This window comes from Alligator sinensis, unplaced genomic scaffold, assembly GCF_000455745.1.
Source record: "Alligator sinensis unplaced genomic scaffold, ASM45574v1 scaffold628_2, whole genome shotgun sequence".
NCBI lineage: Eukaryota > Metazoa > Chordata > Crocodylia > Alligatoridae > Alligator > Alligator sinensis.
In genome coordinates, this window is record NW_005841833.1 from 5,450,542 (window position 1) to 5,469,584 (window position 19,043).

General features: G+C 39.3%; 1 protein-coding gene across 1 annotated transcript in view; it reads right to left on the bottom strand.

Moving 5' to 3' along the window:
• GIT2 (GIT ArfGAP 2) overlaps window positions 1-19,043 on the bottom strand; it is a 39,174-nt gene that overhangs the window by 16,560 nt on the left and 3,571 nt on the right. The window contains exons 3-16 of the mRNA XM_006015271.3: window positions 18,995-19,037; window positions 13,284-13,417; window positions 11,632-11,744; window positions 10,157-10,262; window positions 9,632-9,718; window positions 9,353-9,483; window positions 8,477-8,571; window positions 7,864-7,909; window positions 6,239-6,290; window positions 5,154-5,226; window positions 4,767-4,864; window positions 3,803-3,914; window positions 2,907-3,049; window positions 1,750-1,899 (exon numbers count right to left, since the gene is read on the bottom strand). Coding sequence (XP_006015333.2) covers window positions 1,750-1,899; window positions 2,907-3,049; window positions 3,803-3,914; window positions 4,767-4,864; window positions 5,154-5,226; window positions 6,239-6,290; window positions 7,864-7,909; window positions 8,477-8,571; window positions 9,353-9,483; window positions 9,632-9,718; window positions 10,157-10,262; window positions 11,632-11,744; window positions 13,284-13,417; window positions 18,995-19,037 — 1,383 coding nt within the window. The remainder of the gene's footprint in view (window positions 1-1,749; window positions 1,900-2,906; window positions 3,050-3,802; window positions 3,915-4,766; window positions 4,865-5,153; window positions 5,227-6,238; window positions 6,291-7,863; window positions 7,910-8,476; window positions 8,572-9,352; window positions 9,484-9,631; window positions 9,719-10,156; window positions 10,263-11,631; window positions 11,745-13,283; window positions 13,418-18,994; window positions 19,038-19,043) is intronic.

Genomic DNA, 19,043 nt, shown 5'->3' on the forward strand with positions numbered 1-19,043 from the left:
TGAAGTGAGAATGATGATTAGAAACGTAACACGCTATTAAGCCAAGTTTACAGAAACATAATTTTTTAGCTTGTATATTTAAATTTAATCTATCCTTTGAAGAAAAAAAATCATATAGATGTGTGTCAAGGCAGGCAGGCTAGCCTCTCCAATGAGGCTGGGTTCCTTTGTATTGCTCAAGTAAAGCAGATGAGTTGAATTTTGGCCACATACGGCCAGCAGACAGTTCCCCTAGCAAAGGGGAACTTCTTATTCATCTAAAGTTAATGCAGTTGGGTTCTTGGTCATCCTCTCCTCCCAGAAAAAGAGGTGGGAAGGAGGTTATCATGAAAGGTGAGGTTTTGGCAGGCCTATCTTTCACTAACATAGGAGTCATTAAGGACTATAACTAACTAGAGCAGGCCCACAACTGTCCTAAGCATCACTGGGGCCAAAGCCAGTGCAAAGCGACCTTGAGACTGAGGGAGATGTAACTGGATTTTGACAGATCTTGTAACATGTTGTGAGGAAGTGCTGTCGTAGGTGAGAACAAAACATTCTCTCTCCTCTTGCTATGACCTTATCAATGTGCCAAAGTCCAAATATGCCATGGTTACCTACAGTACACAATATCCCTTTTCAGACACCTACAAAACTAATAAGGAAGTCCAATAGGTGTCTTAGATGCTTCTATATATTGTGGGTTCCAGCATCTCTCTCAAACACATGCACAATTTTTACATGTCGTTAATCCAGTTTACTTGACAAAGTCTGTTTTATATCTGCCAAATCAGTCTTAACAAATCCTACCATGGGCATATTAGGACCTCCAAGCAGCAGCAGAACTTTGGAGTTTCGCTCTGCCAGCAAGACACTGGGGAAAACAAGCAAATATTCCTGGCACATGCAGGAAGCTCTCTCAAACAAGTCCACCTCTGGGAGTGAGGGGAAGAGGGCACGGCTGTGCTGGCAATGGCAGGAGCCCAATGGCGGCAAGCGCGGAGCTCCCGTAAGTGTATTTAAGATGTGGGTTTGGCATTCACAAATACGTGAAATCGCGAGTGCCGAACCTGTGAATAGCAAGGGTTTCCTGTATTCACCAATACCACACCTTTTACTTTACTCTAGATAATGCTAGCCCTGAAGGTTGAGAGCAGCAATTTAAATTTAGCATGGAGGCAAGATCTTTTTTAAAAAGAATTCCTCTGATTCCACAACCTATTTTAATTTCCACTTTCAGATACAAAATCAAAATGCAACCAACAGTGCAGTTAGGCTCTACACTATATGAAGCATCAATGCCATATTGTTCTTCAATTCCTCTTTTCCTTCCAACATAGAATGTCATTTCCACCTTTCCCCTAGTCCTACTAGCCTTAATAATGGGATGAAGTAGTTAACTGAATATAAGGTAGAAAGTGTATTGCGTATACATCTGCTGTCAGCTGTTTCCTAAGCCCCAAACAATTGCCATTTTGCAGCAAGACAGAATAAGAATTTTGTTTAAAAATGGCTTGGGGGGGGGAATCAGGAAATTTAAATTCAATTGAACAAGACAGTTCCCCAATAATACCTTCTATGAAACAAAAAATAAAAAATTGCTCTATATAGAGATGTTTGATTGCATCACACCAATTCCAAACTAGTTCTAGTTTTTTAAAAGATTTAGGACTCTGACATACGTGCTTAATTTTGTACATCTCATGCAAGTAAAACAAAATCCATTCAGCTAAAAGGATTTTACATTTGCTAATGTTACTGTCCTGTTACCTTTTTCTGCATAATTCTCAGTTCATCACTCAAGTTGATGTTCACCTTCATTAGCTGTTGTATCTTTACTTCAGAAGCCATCAAGGCATTTTTAACCTGCATATATTCTTGTGCTGTGACTGGCCCATCTGACAAGTCTGAATCCAGGCTCTAGAAACAAAAAAAATACAAAAAAACTACCATAATACTGAAGAACACACTGTTATAAAAAAAGCAATATGATAAAAGTTTTAACAGGTTTCTAACATCTATTGCTAATGAATCACAGAAAACTAATAAAGTTCCAGGTATTATTATTTTACACACCGGTGGTTTTCAAATTGTGTTCTCTGGAACCCTGGGGTTCTGTAATAGGTCTTGCAAAGAGATTGAGAGTAAGAGCCGAGCAGGTCAGGAGGCAGTGCATCACTATTGCCTGGCCAGGTCACCTGGCTCTGTGGATACAAGTAGGGGTTCTATGGCAGAAGAAGTTATACGAAAGGGTTGTGTGACTTTAGGGTGTTTGAAAACCACTGAGAACGTGTGCGTGTTATATGTATGAAAAATTAGGCTCTAGATATTGAATAAAGTTTTTTTTTAAGAAGCATGCAATGAACACAGCATTTAATATAAATGCTTATTATTCATGTCAACTTGTATAAAGGGAATACGATTGGAGCAGATGGCAGCAGGATTTCTGGGTACTGCTGCTTGCTTCCCGTCTGAATGAATTGATCTCAGGAACTAGTTCACTACTCAGCCCCCAATTACCCCATCTGTGCTTGTTACCTCTCAGAGAGGCAGTGAAATAGAATACATGCGAAGTACTTTGAGATGACTGATAAAACTGCTGTAGCACTTTTCCATTTGAGCTTTAGAGGTTTGCTTTCAATGAATGAAAACTTGTGTTGCTCATTTTTATAATTTTGGACGTTTAAGATATTTTAAGTCATAATATTTCAGTACTTAAAAATTTTGCAGACTGACAAACAGAACTGAAATGAAGTTGAAATAGGCCATTAAGGATTTAATCCTATGAACACTTACACATACTAAATTTCATTCAGATGAATTGTTCCACTGACTTTAATGGGCTACGCACATGAATAAAAACTAAGTATGTACATAAATATTTGAAAGAATGGGACTTTGGAGCCTACATCATGAGTAGAACCCACCTTCTGCCTGCTTGCTTTAGCTGCATTTGTTTCCAAATCTGTATCTTCATCTGATGCAACACTGTCATAATCAGGCTGGTCAATATCCTGGTTCTCACTATTATGACGGCTGTTGATAGCTTTCAATATCAGTTCCACGTTCTCTATAAATCAAAACATGATATATTAGGATTTGTATGCAGGGGTTGGGGGGCGGCTCACTTTAAAAACAAAAAAAGAGCATTCAACCAGATGGAAAGAAACAATATTAGAAAGCCATTTGAGTAGTCTTAACAAAGAAGGAAAAATATTAATTTAGCGCCATCTAGTGTGGTTGATTTATCACTCTATGTAAAATATTGACAAAGTTCTTTGGGTAGCTGTGATATCTTTTATTAGACCAACTACATAGTTGGAAAAATAGTTCTTTGCAAGCTTTCAGGCACAAACACGTAAAAGATTAACTCAGAAGACCTTAATTTTAGTCTTCTCTTCCTTTAAATGTGTAGGCGAACTCAACCAACTAATTACAATAAAGTATTACCAGTTTAATACAACTGACAGGGTGAATGCTGTCGAAAAAAGGTACAAAACAAAATGCAATTGCTGTTACATGTGTAGCACCATTCCGTTAATACAGGGAAGCTGCATAGTGAAACATGATTCTTTAGTATCTCTTTAGAGAGGAAAGTGCTGTATTTAATTGTTGTTGCAGTTCTCTAAAACTAGAACTACATATCTGAGCTTCTTGGATGATTTCTGATTTAAGTGGCTGAAATTTAAGATATGCTCAAATAGCACAGAATGGATTTGCCAACAAATTAGCAGCAAGTCCTAGAGCACTGCATCCTAAGTACAGTGGAACTGCTGAAATACTGATTTGCATATAAAAATTAGACTGTCAAAACAATACTTACCTTTAGAACCCGTGACAGAATTTCCTTGTTGTCTTCGTTTAGCATCACTTAAAATATCTATAACTAGCGTAGCAAATTCATGGGCATTAAACCGGGCCAGTTTCTGTCTTCCCTAAATTATAGAATGATGCAAAATGTTGTTTACATAATGTCATAGGTGGACATTATCTAAGTAGTCATAACAACCACAACAACAACATTATTCCCAGGCAACAACAAAGACAAGTATGTTCATAATGCCCATGTACTCAAACAAATACAGCAATAAGCCGCCTTAAAACAGCATTATTTTTGCTCTCTGGGTTTCCTGTAAATGTTTGCTCTAATTAAGATGTAGGCAAAAATACCCAGATAAGAGCAATACTGGTGTACATTAGTTAAACAGTGACATCAGCAGCTTAATTACACTTGTGTGAAATGTACTGTATTTTTTTTTTTAAAATCACATGCACGCACTGTGCATTTCAGAATACTACTACAGTATAAACTCATAAATTCGGATACCAAAAATCTGGAATTATCAAAAATCCAGCACTTGCCCCTGCCGCTCTGGGACTAGCCACTGCTCCCCCATGCCCTCCTAGACACGGAGGGGGAAGCTTGTACGTGGCGGTTGTTGCTGCCATTCACCACCCCACACCACCGCTCCACATGCAGCTGCTGTCCCAGAACCGGCCGCCGCTGTCCCGTCCTCCCCCCGCAACTGGCTGCTGCGCTGGTTTAAAAAAATCCGGCATTTTCAAATTTCTGGCAGGTGCTTGGTCCTGAGCACACCGGATTTGTGAGTTTATATTGCATCACAAATACCTCCATTCCCCACAGCTCGATTTAATTGATTTTATTGTTTTTCTTTTTTTAGCTAGCCAATTACTCAGGTACCTCTGCTTTGCAAAAGACACTAATTTGAACACCTGGACTATGTTAACAAAATGCTTCTAGAAAACAGGCTAACAAAGTTACGTACCTGATTCCTTGTTGAGGAATATTCGGGATTTACAGGAAGAAAAGGGACAACTGTTTTCTCAGTCACCAATGTGCTGTGGTTCTGAGTAGCAAGCCAAACTTTAGAGAAAAACCAGACAGGCCCAGTTTTAGAATACCCTCCTCACTCCATGTAACATTGTCAAAAGGGTCAAAGGATCACAGGCTCAACAACAAAAGATAATCAAACTCAAAGAAAATGTTTGGTGAGAGAAGAAGATATTTTAAAATCTAGTACAGAGTTTAAGGCATTACATGTAACACAAGCCAAGAATTTACAACAATCAAGAACTACTAAGAGTAAAATTCTTCCCTCTAACATGACATTTCAAAATGTACACTATTGCATAGTCTAGAAAGTGTTGTTCACCTGCATCTGTTTCCCGCCTGTCAACTTCATCATACACATCCATGGCAAGTTCTTCAAATAGATGGTTACTTAGCTAAAAACAACCCAAAAGAAGGAGGTGATTATGACTTAAGAGCAAGACAGCAAAAAAATTAAAAAACCCCAAACAAACAAAAAAGAAAACGTTCTTCTTTTACAGAAAGCAGAGGGGCACTCCTTTGCTTAAAGGATATGTTACTTTGCAATCCAGGAGGCAATACATTCTTTGGCTATTAAAAAGTCTGTAAAGCCAGGCATACCTAGTATCCTAAATGCCAGCTCTAGAGGGATCAGGGTTGTTCAACACCAACCAGTGTATGTAAAAGGAGAACGAGTAATTCTTTTTTTTGGACCTTATAAAAATTCTGATTTTCTCAGAACTCATTGGGGGAAGGTTAAGATTTAGAACCCAAATCCAAAGACCAAGATAGAGACCCAGATACTTTTTGGGATGTGAACCTAAATGAGATTTAAGTAGTGACTTATTCTAGAATGAATTCCTAAAGCAACTGGTTTGAGATACTTGTGTTATGAAGAACTGAACTAATGAGAAATCAGTTGCGGCACAGATCAAAATGCTATGTTATTCAGGCATTTCATTTACTGATAGAAGGTACTTCAGGGCTTAGCATAAGACAGAAATGTATACTGCTAACTAAAACTATAATATTTTTAATTACACCCTTCCACCCTTCTGTAGGACAAATCACACTTAATTGAAAAAAGATTAATACCTTTCCTGGGTTTGAGTTTGTATGGAACACAATGTCATGAAATAATGAAGATCATGACTTTGAAACAATACAACTGTATCTAATAACAAACAAGGGTGAAAAAACCCCATCATCATCTCTCAGCCACCTAATATTAGGCTTGTGGGCTGTGCCCTGCCCTTTTGGGTCTTCCATTGCTTCTTTCAAGTGCATTAGTTACCACAGAAATGGTTTCTGTACAGGCAGGAACTAATGGCAGCTTGTCCGTTATAAAGTCTACAACAACTTCAGAGATGAAGTATAGGCTGCTGACCACATGCAGTACAGCACCGATTAAGCAGGAGCTTTACTTACAGACTGAAGCTTCTTCTTAGCTGCTTTTGCCAATTCAGATAAATCTAGACTGCTATGAAAACAGAAAGCGATCACTACATCTACATCACTGCTGTTCATGCTGTTCTTACCAATTTGATAGTTTGCTAAATTTTCTCCAGGAAAATCTCATTTTGATACTTCTGAGATTCTAACAAAGATTAAACTGCCATAGATGAAAAAAATTTTAATTTCCAAAATAAACAGAATCAAAGAGGTCATTAGGAATCCAAGTGGATATTTTGTACATCTCAGAAGGCAGAATGGATTACAGGACGATAAAATGGTTTCTGGAGGGATATAAAAACTGCCCCCAAATGTCTGTCCTTAAATAACAGCTGCAATCAACACACAAGAATGATTTCACTTGATTAGTCACGGAGTCAGGTAACATCAGGTTGGCCAAAAGTTGATGAGACAAGGCCTCACACCTTAAAGTTACCCACAGCATGTCATTGACTAGTCATGGAGCAATCGCCTCTATTAGTTTCCTGAGTCAAGGTTGAGACACAAATTGCAAGTTTTTGTGGTTAGAACAGAAGCAGAACTAAAAAGTGGAAACCAAAGGCCCAGCAAGTTGACAAACTGTGAACACATATCACTAGGGGCAATTCCTCCCCCATTCAATATAGACGCAATGTTCTTGCAGCAGGAGCTCTTCTAAGACAAAGACTCAATTTAGGCTTCAATCTGAACGCATTAGATCACAGGGGAAGTTTCTATAAGCAATCATCTTAGACAAGGACAAAGGGGAATAAGGGCCTAACCCTAGCAGAGCTGAAACACCACAATTCTACTGCATGCTGTATGACCCAACGTGCTGAACAAATCATATCACCTCTCTGTTCCTCGATATGAAATGAGGCAAAATGATACCTATTTTGCTTTCCTAAAATGCTCTGAGTACTATAGAAATCTTAGATAGGATCTACACATAACCTTTGAAAAATTTTAAAGTGCCAGAAAGTATTTTACTAACTGCATACATCAACTGTATCTTTAACTGAATACCAGCTGATTTTGACTTGTTTTCTTAGCGTCATTGCAAACAGAATGAATTTAACAAAATAACTGAAATCTACAACAGTTTACTTACAGTCGTCTTGTTTCCAATTGTACAGCAATGAAGGAAAAAATACATGGACTTATGATTTTGTTAACAATTAAATAATTATTTTAAATAAATATGACTTTACAGTTCATACATTCTAAGTGCTAATACCAGGACAATTAGGAGTGCAAACAATTGAGCAAAAATGCAATATTTTCCTGAAGATGTTAGTCATATTTGCATATCAAGAAATTTAGAGTGATTACTGATTATCCATAAATTTGCTTTTTAGCAATTTCTCTGTATATTCTTTCACTTATCTAAATTAAAAGTGTAAAAGAAACCGAAATCTGTCAAAATTAAGTTCTCTAGTCTCCCGCATGACATTTTAATGTTCAACTGCAGAAAAGCTTGCAAGATGAGCAAGCGTGTCAAAAAGGAAAAAATGCCATATAGAGAATAAATTGAAAAAAGTCATTTCAATAGGAAATTCTAAAGTAAAGTATCAGTTATTTTGATGTTTATTTTAACATGTGGTACTTAACGACTGTCTTACCTGTCTGCCATTTGAGGTATAATAAAATGTTGTCCATTTTTGTGATCTGAAATTGGAAGGAAGGCTAAATGTTAGCCTTAGGAAGTGTATGACACATGGCTACAGACCTAGTTTTCAGTGTTGTTAGACACAAAGTCAAAACCTTAGTTCTGCAACAAACAGTGGCAAAGAGAACCCTTGCTTTAGGCAGATGTGGGACACTACGTCCTTAAATCTCCTAATTCCCAATAAATAGAGATCAGTTTATCCTGAAACAGGATATTCCTTGCATAATGTTACCACTACTGGAAACAATGTATAGTTCTGTTACACTTATCAGTAACCCACTCCTAACAACTTGTCACCCTGATCTGCAATATCCATTTGGAGATGGACAACTAGAACTGCTGACTACTTTCCATGAGGCCACACTGTTTATTTATAGCAAGGCATGTTTTCCCATATTCTTCTCAGCCCTATTCTTTTACTGCTATAGATGCATGTTGAGCAAAAGATTTTAGATCACTAAAAATACTGATAAGAATAATGTTAATGGCATCTGTAAGTGTTATACGTTCAGTTTGTATAGTTAACTACATTTGAAAAGCACTGGTTTCAGTGTAATTTAACTTACCCGGTTTTCTTCCACAAAGATAGAATGCAAGTCTGTCAGTAAGTTCATACTGTATTTCTACAAGGCGCTCTGCCAGATCATGATGCCCACCTTGCCTATTAAGCAAAAACCAGAAAAGAGCAATTCCTAGCTGCAAAATGTAATGGTTTGAAAACTGGTCAGGAAGATATTAAATCAACAGACCCCTGATTAATTTTCAATTTGACACCTTACATAAAAGATGCCAGGTAAATTTTGAAAAATGAAAACTAAAAGGCAATGGTTATGGTGAACTTTTTCTGAACACATCAAGAAAATCTGAGGACAACTTTGGAATAGCCTTGCTTATCGTTTATGAAAATAGCAGATTCATAATTTATCTTAAAAACACAAACAAACAAGCCCCAAAACCCCCTTAGAGTTTTCTTTGCAGTTTTTGAGTTGGTATACTGAATTTATCCTGTATCAAAATCTGAACTATAGCAGTGGCAACAGCTCTGCTGTAGGGTGCTTGATTCCCCATGTGATTTGTACAGTCCCCATGCTTATAGACTAGGTTCTAGAAGTTCAAGCATAGAGACTATACTCCTAAATTTTGTAGTTGTACAGCATACAGACTTACCTTGGTTGCAATTTTATATTCACAACACATGTAAAGTCCTAAATACTCTATTTAGATGTTGGCCGTACTGCTGCATTTTAAGGTGGAGCCTTCCTGGACATCACTGTCTAGAGAAAACTGTGTTTGTATATATTTGCTCTAAGTTGGAAAGGACACTCATCTGATGAAATCCTAGGTCAGGGTACCCAAAGACCCTGGCATTGGAGCTTATTTATGATTTTATAAACAGTTAATACATGAAAGTATATAATGACAGAAGTCAAAGCTTTGCATACCTTGCATAGTCTACCGGAGTTTTTCCATTGGAGTCTTGTGTGCCAGGGTCAGCACCGTAGACTGCTAACAACTCTGCCTGTAAAATCTGTCCTGCTTTGGCAGCAACATGAAGTGGGGTGTTTCCTTTTTCCTAAAAGCCATTAACAAAAGCACATAGTTACATTTAATAACCAGTTGTGAGTAGAAGAGTGAAATAAATGTGTACCAGCTGAACCATATATAAATATTGACAGACTAAGGACTGGTCAAATATCAAGGTAATGAAAAAGTTTTCATACGGGGTGAAAAAAGTTGGCTTGGGCTCCTAAAGAGAGTAATCTCAAACATGTCTCCAGATTCCCTGTCCTCACACTGGAATGGAGTTGCTGAAAAACAGAAGAAGGATGTTCATTAAAAATCTATATACAGGAGAAGGTAGAGATAAAACAAAACAAAACAAACAAAAAAACCCACTGACCCCTTATTAGGCATATAAATACCCAGACACACACATCCATCCATCACCGCTATTTGCAAGTGCTTTACTTTCCAACAGTGTCTAATAATGTGATTCAGTTATCCTACTATGTCTGTATTTTTAATACCTCTTCATAACTCTCATTATCATAACAAAAAATTGCTGAAAAGTGACTTTTTTCAGGTGCAGAGTGCTCTACAGTGGGGCACCAATTATCTCTCAGATGGTCACAAACAAAATAACTTAATATTATTCAGATTTCAGTCTTACAGTACTTTGCAACACAACACAAAGCATATGATGCAATTTGGTTCCTGTCCACAAACTATAAGGAAAACCCACTTACCTTACTAAGGTCTTTGGCAGTAACACTGTCATCATCTCGGCATGGCAAGCGATGAACAAATGCTAGCATTTGATATTTAGCTTTAATGAATTCTGCTTTGTTGGGACTGTAAAAGAAATTAAAGCAAAGGACTTGCAAAATATATCCATTGTAGAATTACACAGACATTTATTTGTCAGGGGTAAGAAAAAAATATCCTTTTTCCCCTCTTACATGTAACAAGGAACTGAAAAAAGGTATTAGAAAATATTTTCATGCAATACAGAATTCAATTCAAATTTATCACTTTATTGAAGGGTACTGGTACTGAGAGTAACTTTCACAATAATTATAGCTGATTGGAAAGTGACTCATTAAACCCCCTCAATAAAAAACCCCAAAATAAGAAAAATATTTTTTTCTTCAAAGCCAAAGTGATAAAATTAGCAATTAAAAAAGCAGCTCTCTATTTAAAAGCACTTTTCCCTTAAAAATGAATGTTTAAAATAAGTACATTTAAAATTAAATTTAATAATTATGGCAACCTATTTTAAAACTGCTGAAGCTCTAATGCTCAAACCACCGCAGTAGTGGAAGTTCCTGACTAAAACACTGGGAACAGTTTGCTGAAGTATTAAACCAGCTTTGACAACAATAGTTTCTTATGCGGATGCAGAAACTTTTTCTTCATTTTAGTTTTTCAAGCAGTTCCTGTTCCATTCAAAGTTTAGAAAATCAGCTGGGAGCTAAAAAAAAGGAGGAAATCATATTTTTCCTTTTCCAGTTTATGAATAAAAAGCAGACGCAAGCAGATGACCTCTCAGTTCTAAAATCTGGAGATAAGTTCTAAAAAATAAAGTAACATTATTTTCAGTTATACTTATAAACTTAGCACCTGTCCCAAAAGGTTTGGAACACCCTGAACATCTGATTTCATTCTGAGCTGGAAGTGCTTAATACCATTCAGATGAAACTGTTAAACTAATATACAAAATTATATTTAAAAAAAACCCTACTTTTTAAATTACATAGCTGACGTTCTGTAAATACTGATTGATAAAAGGAGAGCAGAAGATGGTTGTGGCATGAAATATGGTTTGTTTTTTTTAAAGGCACTACTCAACTTATGACAGATGGATACTGTTAAGGCATGCCTAAGAATGAAAAGATTCTTCACTCATATGTGAACATTCACTTCAAGGTTTAGGTTGCAAAAGCTTTGAAAGATGCTTTAGAATTAAATACGTTTAAACCACATTGCTCACAGCAAAGTTGATTATTTGATCATCAAGGTTTAAAGATCAATGACTAAGAGAAGACGGAACTCCTTCAGACCTGTTCATATAACAACACTTTCAACCATATTTAAAAACTAAAACAAGATCAGCTTCACTTGCCCTTTTGCCGCCTTTGTCACAGCTGGTCAAAAATAACTGCATTTTTCCAAAACGTCTCCTGCAACTATAAAGAGAATTTTATAAAAATATTCTACTTACTGGACTTTATCCTGTGGGTTAGCTTTGCGCCTTCCACTCATAACAGATGCTGGGTCTAGCAAAGAATGTTCCCATATGGAGTTAGCACCATTATTATACAGTGTTTCAACCATCTGAAATTCAAAACATGTACAACAAGCATTAAGTGTTTTTACTCCTACTTGCACAGACAGGATAACCAAGACCGCACAAATTTCCCAGTACTTTGCCAGCACCCTTCCAGTGCAGGCATGCTATCAGCAATATCTTATTTTTAAACCTATTAATTGAAAAACTCTTGGCATTCTTTAGGGGAAAAAAGATGAACAGGATCACATGAACAAACCAGAAGAGTAACAGATTTGTCCAGTTCTGTGCTAACATCTATGACTAAAGGGAATGTCAGGAGTGGCTCCTTTGCATTCACAAGTAAGAAGCCCTTCCTTCAAAGGCCAGAGATGACAGGCTGTGCACATGAACTTAGATTTTCTCCAGACAAAATTGCTGAAATCAACACATTTTTCCAAAATGTTTTATTCTGGCAGAAACAACATTTTTAATTTAAAAAATAGACCACAGAATTCCTGATCTGCAGACTCCAAACCGCTACAATATGCATGCTGTAGAAAAGTGGTAAATTCCATATATTTAACCACCTGCTAATCAGGCTACAGACCACAGCCAAACTGTCTGGATTAATAGTGTATGCGTGGGGTTAGGGTCAAGGTAAGTTTAAACTAAAAGAACAAAGCTGCATCTGTTAAAGTGCTGGTAAAGGATCTTTTAGGATATATAAGACAGAAGCAGTGAGAAAGCAGAAATGAAAACAGAAAGCCTAGAATTAGATCCTCCCCCCACAGCAGTGAAGATTTACGCTCTTGCCAACAGTAGCTTTGGGGAAGAGGAAGGGTTGCTGCATGTTGACAACTTGCACTGAAACACCTGCAGTAATCTAAAATGGCTTGAAAGCTACTCGCTAAACCAAGAGAATTTTAACTGTGCTTCAGACTTTCCATTTATCCTAGATGGAAGTCAAGAATTTCACAGGTAGCATTTACTTTAGTAATGCACTACACGGGGTGTTAAACTCACTCTGGGCCTGGAACCAAATCAACTACACAGCTCCTTCCAGGGCCAGATCATGAGGCTGCGTTCAGGTTGCAGCATGGGTCTGGTCTGTGGCAGTGTGGATCCAGGACCATGGGACTGCAGGCAGTTGCATTTGGGCAGTGCTGAGCCAGGGGCTTGAGGAGACACAAAATCTGGCCAAAGGCAGCTCCATACCACTGCACATCCCTGGCTCCATGCAGATGCCCAGCCAAAGCTCTGTGCTGCTGCATACTCTCAACTCCACACTACTGCACACCTCAGGCACTTGCAATGTGCTAGGTCAGCACTGCTGCTAGAATGCCTGTGGCTGGCAACATTGCCAGGGGTTCGCAACTGTGCAGAGCTGAAGGTGTGCAATTCTGTAGCCTGCTGGACTACTAGTGGGCTGGATGCAACAGTTCTGCAGGCCGGAATCAACCCATAGGCCTTGTTTGACACCCCTGCACTACAGAAAGGTAACAGAAACCAAGCATCTTTTAAAAAAAAGCTTAAGGGAGCAACCATCCTTCCAAGAAAGTTTAGTTATTACAGAATTCTCTAAAATAGCAAGTCTCATCCTTTACCTGCAGCAACGTTGGAGGCCATGGTGTGTGTTTGAGATGCCTCACTTGTGAGATATGACGCCCCAGGCTCCGATGCACACTACAGCACTCATCACAAATTAAAATCCCCCGGTTTATTGATGCCCAACAAGGGTCTGGAAAAGAGTTACACATGTTATAACACAGAGACAAACAAGTTCAATGTTAAAATGGTACTCCTGGTTTTCCAGCTTATTTGCTATATGAACTTGGGCAAATCACAACCTTCGCAGACCTCAAGATGTTGGAGGAAGAATGGGTCTTGTATGTAAGGCACTATATTGGGTTTCAGGAGATCTGGGTTTTATTTCAGACTGCCACACACTTAAGACCTTGAAGAAAACCATTCTGTGGCCTCAGTTGCTCATTTGTAAATAGGACCCCCTGTCTTCCTCATATCGGATCCATTGTAAGGCTAAAACTAAGCAGTTCCCAGATACTGCTGTGATGAGTTCCAAAGAAATGCCAGTAAAGAGCAAATTCCTACCCTGCTATCACAGGAAACTATATCACATAATTCCCTTAATACACTTAACAAGTTCCTTAAAACCAACCAGATTTCTTGCCTTATTATTCCTACTAGACAGCTATTGCTGCAAACCATTTGCAAATTGTTCACTCTTATAATTGAACATATTCAGCTATCACTCAATACTGGCCACTTGGTCACCCCTGGTTGAGCAAATAACCCTCACAATTCATGGCACAAGTAGGATTTTAGTAGAGATTTGGAGAAAAAAAATCCTACTGAAAACTGGTAATTTAGAAAATACTATCTATGAATGAAAAGTAGCGTTAATGAAAGCAGGCAGACATTTTTGGTAGAAGTTGTCAAGTATTCATCAAAGCTTTGCATCGGTGGCAGAGGAAAGGAGTGATTTAAAAACTGAACCTGATGCAGTGGAAACAGAAAGAAAGTGGAAGGATTCAAACAGGGGACTGTCATGGTAGCACAAACGAGCCAAGGCAACGTTCTTTGCAACTGATGAGTGTTGGAAAGGCCAGACAGGAAATGGACACAATCACTAATACATGACCTACTTATGGGCCCAAATAAGAGCTTGAGAGGACTGAAGTGTTAGGTCTGGAAGTTTTTGGAAGGAAGAAGCAGCAGGATTTTCACACACCTGGATGTGCCAGGACCAGGAAGATGGAGGAGTGGGAGAAACACTACAGGTAAAAGGCCTGAATCACTAGTAAAAGTGGGATTGACAGCATGTGCTGAGCAAAGAATTTAATTTGCTTTAGGAGTTACTGGATTAACTAAAGGTGTTACTTCAAACAGATATAGTTAAAAATCACACACAAAAAAGAAGCGCTGCCTTTTAAATTCAATTTAAACACGGTTTATACAAGTTATCTTAAGCTTGGGGGACAGCAAGTCCCAGGCAGGCCACAGATAAGAGGTGGAGATGTCAACTTACACTAAACAGATAAGTGAGGTTTAAATTGATTTAAGTGTCTACACCATGTCTTGCTCTCATTTCACTGACCTGTTTGGGGTTTTTTCCCCCTCATTTAATTTACAAACAGCCTTGAACAACTTTAAAATTCTTTTGATTAAACACTGGATATAGACAAGATCATGGTTAAGTTTAAATTGATGGCAAGATATTAAGGAAGATACGGTAGGGGAAGAGAGGGCAAGACAAGTTCTGCTATGCTTTCAGTAGCACTAGAGAAGAATTCAAAACAGGAAGTAAGACAGATCAAGACAAACTTGCTAGTTGTTATCAAGAGACTTTGAAAAGTGAATTGTACGATTACACAGAATGCAGTGTGCGCTGATAAAGGACACATCATCGCCTCATGTCAAAACGAACAAGTAGGGATGGAGTGTTTTGTGGCCACGATTAGCCAAGAGATATGCAAGAAGCAAGGTTTTTTGGGTGATAGCTTTAATTAGATTAACTGTACAAACTCGTATACAGCTGGTTCAATAAAAGATATCACCAAAAACATTTGCATTTTGCCGTACAAATGTAAGATATTATTTTGAGGGGTTTATAAGGCACGAGTGAACAATTCTTTGTCAAAACTAAACAAAGAAAAAATGGGCCAGGGAAAAAACAAACTGCTGTACAGAAATTCAAGGAATACTGTGGTAGTGATAAGTTCCTCTATGTTCAATACATTTAAGCAGCGTAAAAGCAGCTTTACAACAGAATTAGGATAGGACTGATAACATGGGACATATGGCTGTGACATTAATTACTGGGTAACAAGAAGGGTAGAGCTGTGGATATCAACTCTGGAATCTTCATTTATGATGCTAAGAAACTGAATACAGTAAATCCTATTTTCCAGAGTCTTTATCACCTAAGGAAAATGGAGATTAACCCAGGGGGAGAAGGTGGGTGTCCATTTGTTTTTACAAAACTTTTGAGTATTCAGTGTTTACCTGTATAAACTTGTAATTTATTTTGGTGTTACATCTGTCACACCATTGATCTTGAAAGAAGCACAGCACAACACAAAACACAACACAGAGCATGAACTGCATAAACCTGAGAAAGATGATTTATAAGCTGGGGTAGAAAAAGATTATTATGAGTAGATATAAATGAAAGAATGACAAATACATTTGAAGTTTAAAAAGAGAGCGTGCCTTCTGGCATTCTAAAAATCGTTTTTAAGCAAAGCTTTCAGAGCTTCCCCAGTTAGTCATTTGGACCATTCTTCTGACTTATGTGCATAGCTTTACCCATTTGAGTTGTTTTATTAAAGTTAACAGGACTGCCCAAAGTACAGCTACACATGTACATAATTACTTGCAGGACTGAGGCCTAGAAGTATTCCTAAAATATTCTAAAAGCCAGCTCAGCTAAGGTGACTTGAAGTCAGCATCACTAGTCTAGTGCAGGAATCCTCTCCAGCAAAACCAAGAAGAAACTGACTAATCTAATGTCCCTATTCAAACCTCAATTAAATGTAACATACACCACAACAGAATCAACTCATTTAAAAATTGAGACTCTTCAGTTTTAACAATTCGCTATTAATTACGCTATTAATAAGTCACTGAATATGTTAATTTTATCTTGCTGATGCCCCTTAAATAAAAAGTACTCAACTATGTAAAACACCACAGCACTAAAATTAAGCAGATGTCATCAACCTGCGACTAATGAAATCCAGAAATCCAAGCATAAATTCAATAATTGTAAACTGCAAGTTGTGTTAAAGGGCAACAGCTGTCAATGAATTCTTTGTTCCTGGATGCAAATTCAGTGTTTATCCAGTTTGCAAAGCAAACATCTCATTCCAATAAAGGATGGAATTGCTGGTGGAATATTCGGATTTTATAGAAATTAGATTCATGTTTAAAAGGAAATTCAACAAATCTCATTTGTCATTTCTAAGCTCACTATCAGAGGGGTAACTCTACAAATAATCTCTTGCTATGCTAAATACCAATACTTCTGCGCTGGATGTTATTTTAGGCCATCTCACTTGATGGAACACAACTCTCCTCTGTGCATGCTCAGCCTTCAAGACTATAGGTCACTAACACACAAAATGAGATACAGCCCACACTTGTTTTAAAGGGACAGCGAACAATACTTAGCACTCTTAAAATTAGTGGACTCCTCAATTAGAGCTACAGGGAATATTGCTGGAACTCATATTTTCTGATATTTTGAAGCAGAAGTTAGGACTATGTATTAGGCTCTGGAAACCTTGTCAATAAACCTGACTAAGGGATCAGCTTATTAAAACACTGCCCTAACACTATTTCTTTTCTAACTAGTGTAGGAGAGACACCATGACAGAACACTATCAACAAGCTCCTGAACATGCTGAACCTCCATCCTATGAATGCTGAAATTTACCTCCAACAAAGCCCACAGGATTCTGGCCTTTTTTCTTACAGTTTGACAACTCACAGATGGCTTGTCATGCAAATCATGTATTTAACTGAGTTGTCTAGAAGTGAAACTCTCTTGAGCCAGTACTGACACACAGGAAAGAGCAAAAAGGAAGCACAAAAACCAAAAAGTAAGGTTACAATTCTTCCATGTTAATACTATAAACATTTTAAACACAGGTATGGGAATGCACTGAAAAGGGAGACTTATCTGGACAGCATCCTTATAAGAGGAGTCACAGAATTAGTTGTGCCACGATTGTTTACACGGTTTGGTAAATTCCACTTATATCCATATTAGATAAGTGCAAAACTCCTTTAAGTGTATAACATGATGCCAGTCTTAACATTCATCCTAGCGCTTGTATTGCAACGAGCACTTAACATCACTTATGTGCACAGGTCAGCACAAGCAGCACTTATCTGTATATGGGTAGAGGTGTAAACCCACCAAAGTCCACAGGAACTCTTCAGCATTGCTGTCTGTTTTGACCTGGGACTGCGTTTCCTTTCCTGGCATCACTGAACTGGGAGTCATCAATTCCAAGGCCTCTTCTTCTCTCCTATCCTTCATTTCCCCCTTTACACATCATTAATGCGGCCGAGGCGCACAACTGCTTTATCACCGACACTTCCCAGGTCCTCATCCTGGTGTGCGGGCGCGCTACACACGGGAGGAGTTGGTCAGCAGATTCACATATTGGACTATCCTTTAAGCCAGTGGTTCTTAACCTTTTTTGTACCAGGCCCCATTTGTCAACATTGACGGTCAATTCTGACCCAGTACCTCTCACTCCTGACCCGCTGCCCCCAGCCCCTGCAATGTGTGGGGCAGGGAGTGGGTGTGTGGGGCACGTGGGTCCACAAGCAGCCCTCCGCAGCCTGCGAGGGAAAAGCCAAAGCTTCCCACATTTTTCTCCTTTAAAGGAGAATCCATTTAAAAAGTCTGCTTGCGACCCTTTCGTATATTCTTGCGACCCAAACCAAACTTATAACGTGCGGCTCCGGAGCGAATCCCATTTCATTTAATCCACGAGTTGCGGGGCAGCTCGTACACGGGTGGACGCGGCGTTGGGCTGAGGACGATTCTCCTCTCCAGCGCTTCAATCTCATCCCGCTTACCATGGTGTTGCTCAAGTGCCCCTAGGCCGCTGCATGTGTTGCACGTGCCTGTTTTGGGTGTTTACGCCTCACGCGGTTGCGTTTCTTAGTGATTTGTATAGGGTGCGCTCACTCTCTGCTGTCAAGCGGACGCTCTTTTAATTGCCGTTTGACTTCTAGAGACTCTCAGGCGCTATATAAAGTGCGCGCGGTACAGCCTCCACCCCACTGATGCTCTTTTAATTGCCATTTCCCCTGCATGCGCTCGCTAAACACGACAAAACGTGCAGGTATAGCCTCCACGCCGGGAACGCTCCTTTAATGAGCGTTTTACTTCCATGTTCACACTCAGCGCTATATCAAGCGTGCGTGGTGTCGCCTGCACACAGTCCGTGCTCTTTTACTTGCGCTTTCTCACGGCGCGCACACCTCGGCCGGGCCCTGTCGCCGCTCCCAGGCTGTGAGCTGTCGCGGGGCAGTGGCTCCTGGACCCCGAGTCTGGGCAAGCCCCCCCTTCCCCCCGCCACGAGCGCAGGTGCAGGGCAAGCCCGGGGGCACCGTGCTTGGACCGTTAAGATGAAGGCGTGGTTGTGTTTGTTTCGATAAGAAGGCAGGTGAAGCGCCCAGGTGTGCGGGCGCGGGCCCCCCCGCTGCAGGCCGCGCTTGCCTGAGGGGAGCTGAGGGAAACCCACCTCCCGGCACTTGCACCCCCCCCCGCGCCTACCCTGAGCGCTGCAGTCGGCGCACACCTCGCTGCTCCTCAGCCGCTTCGA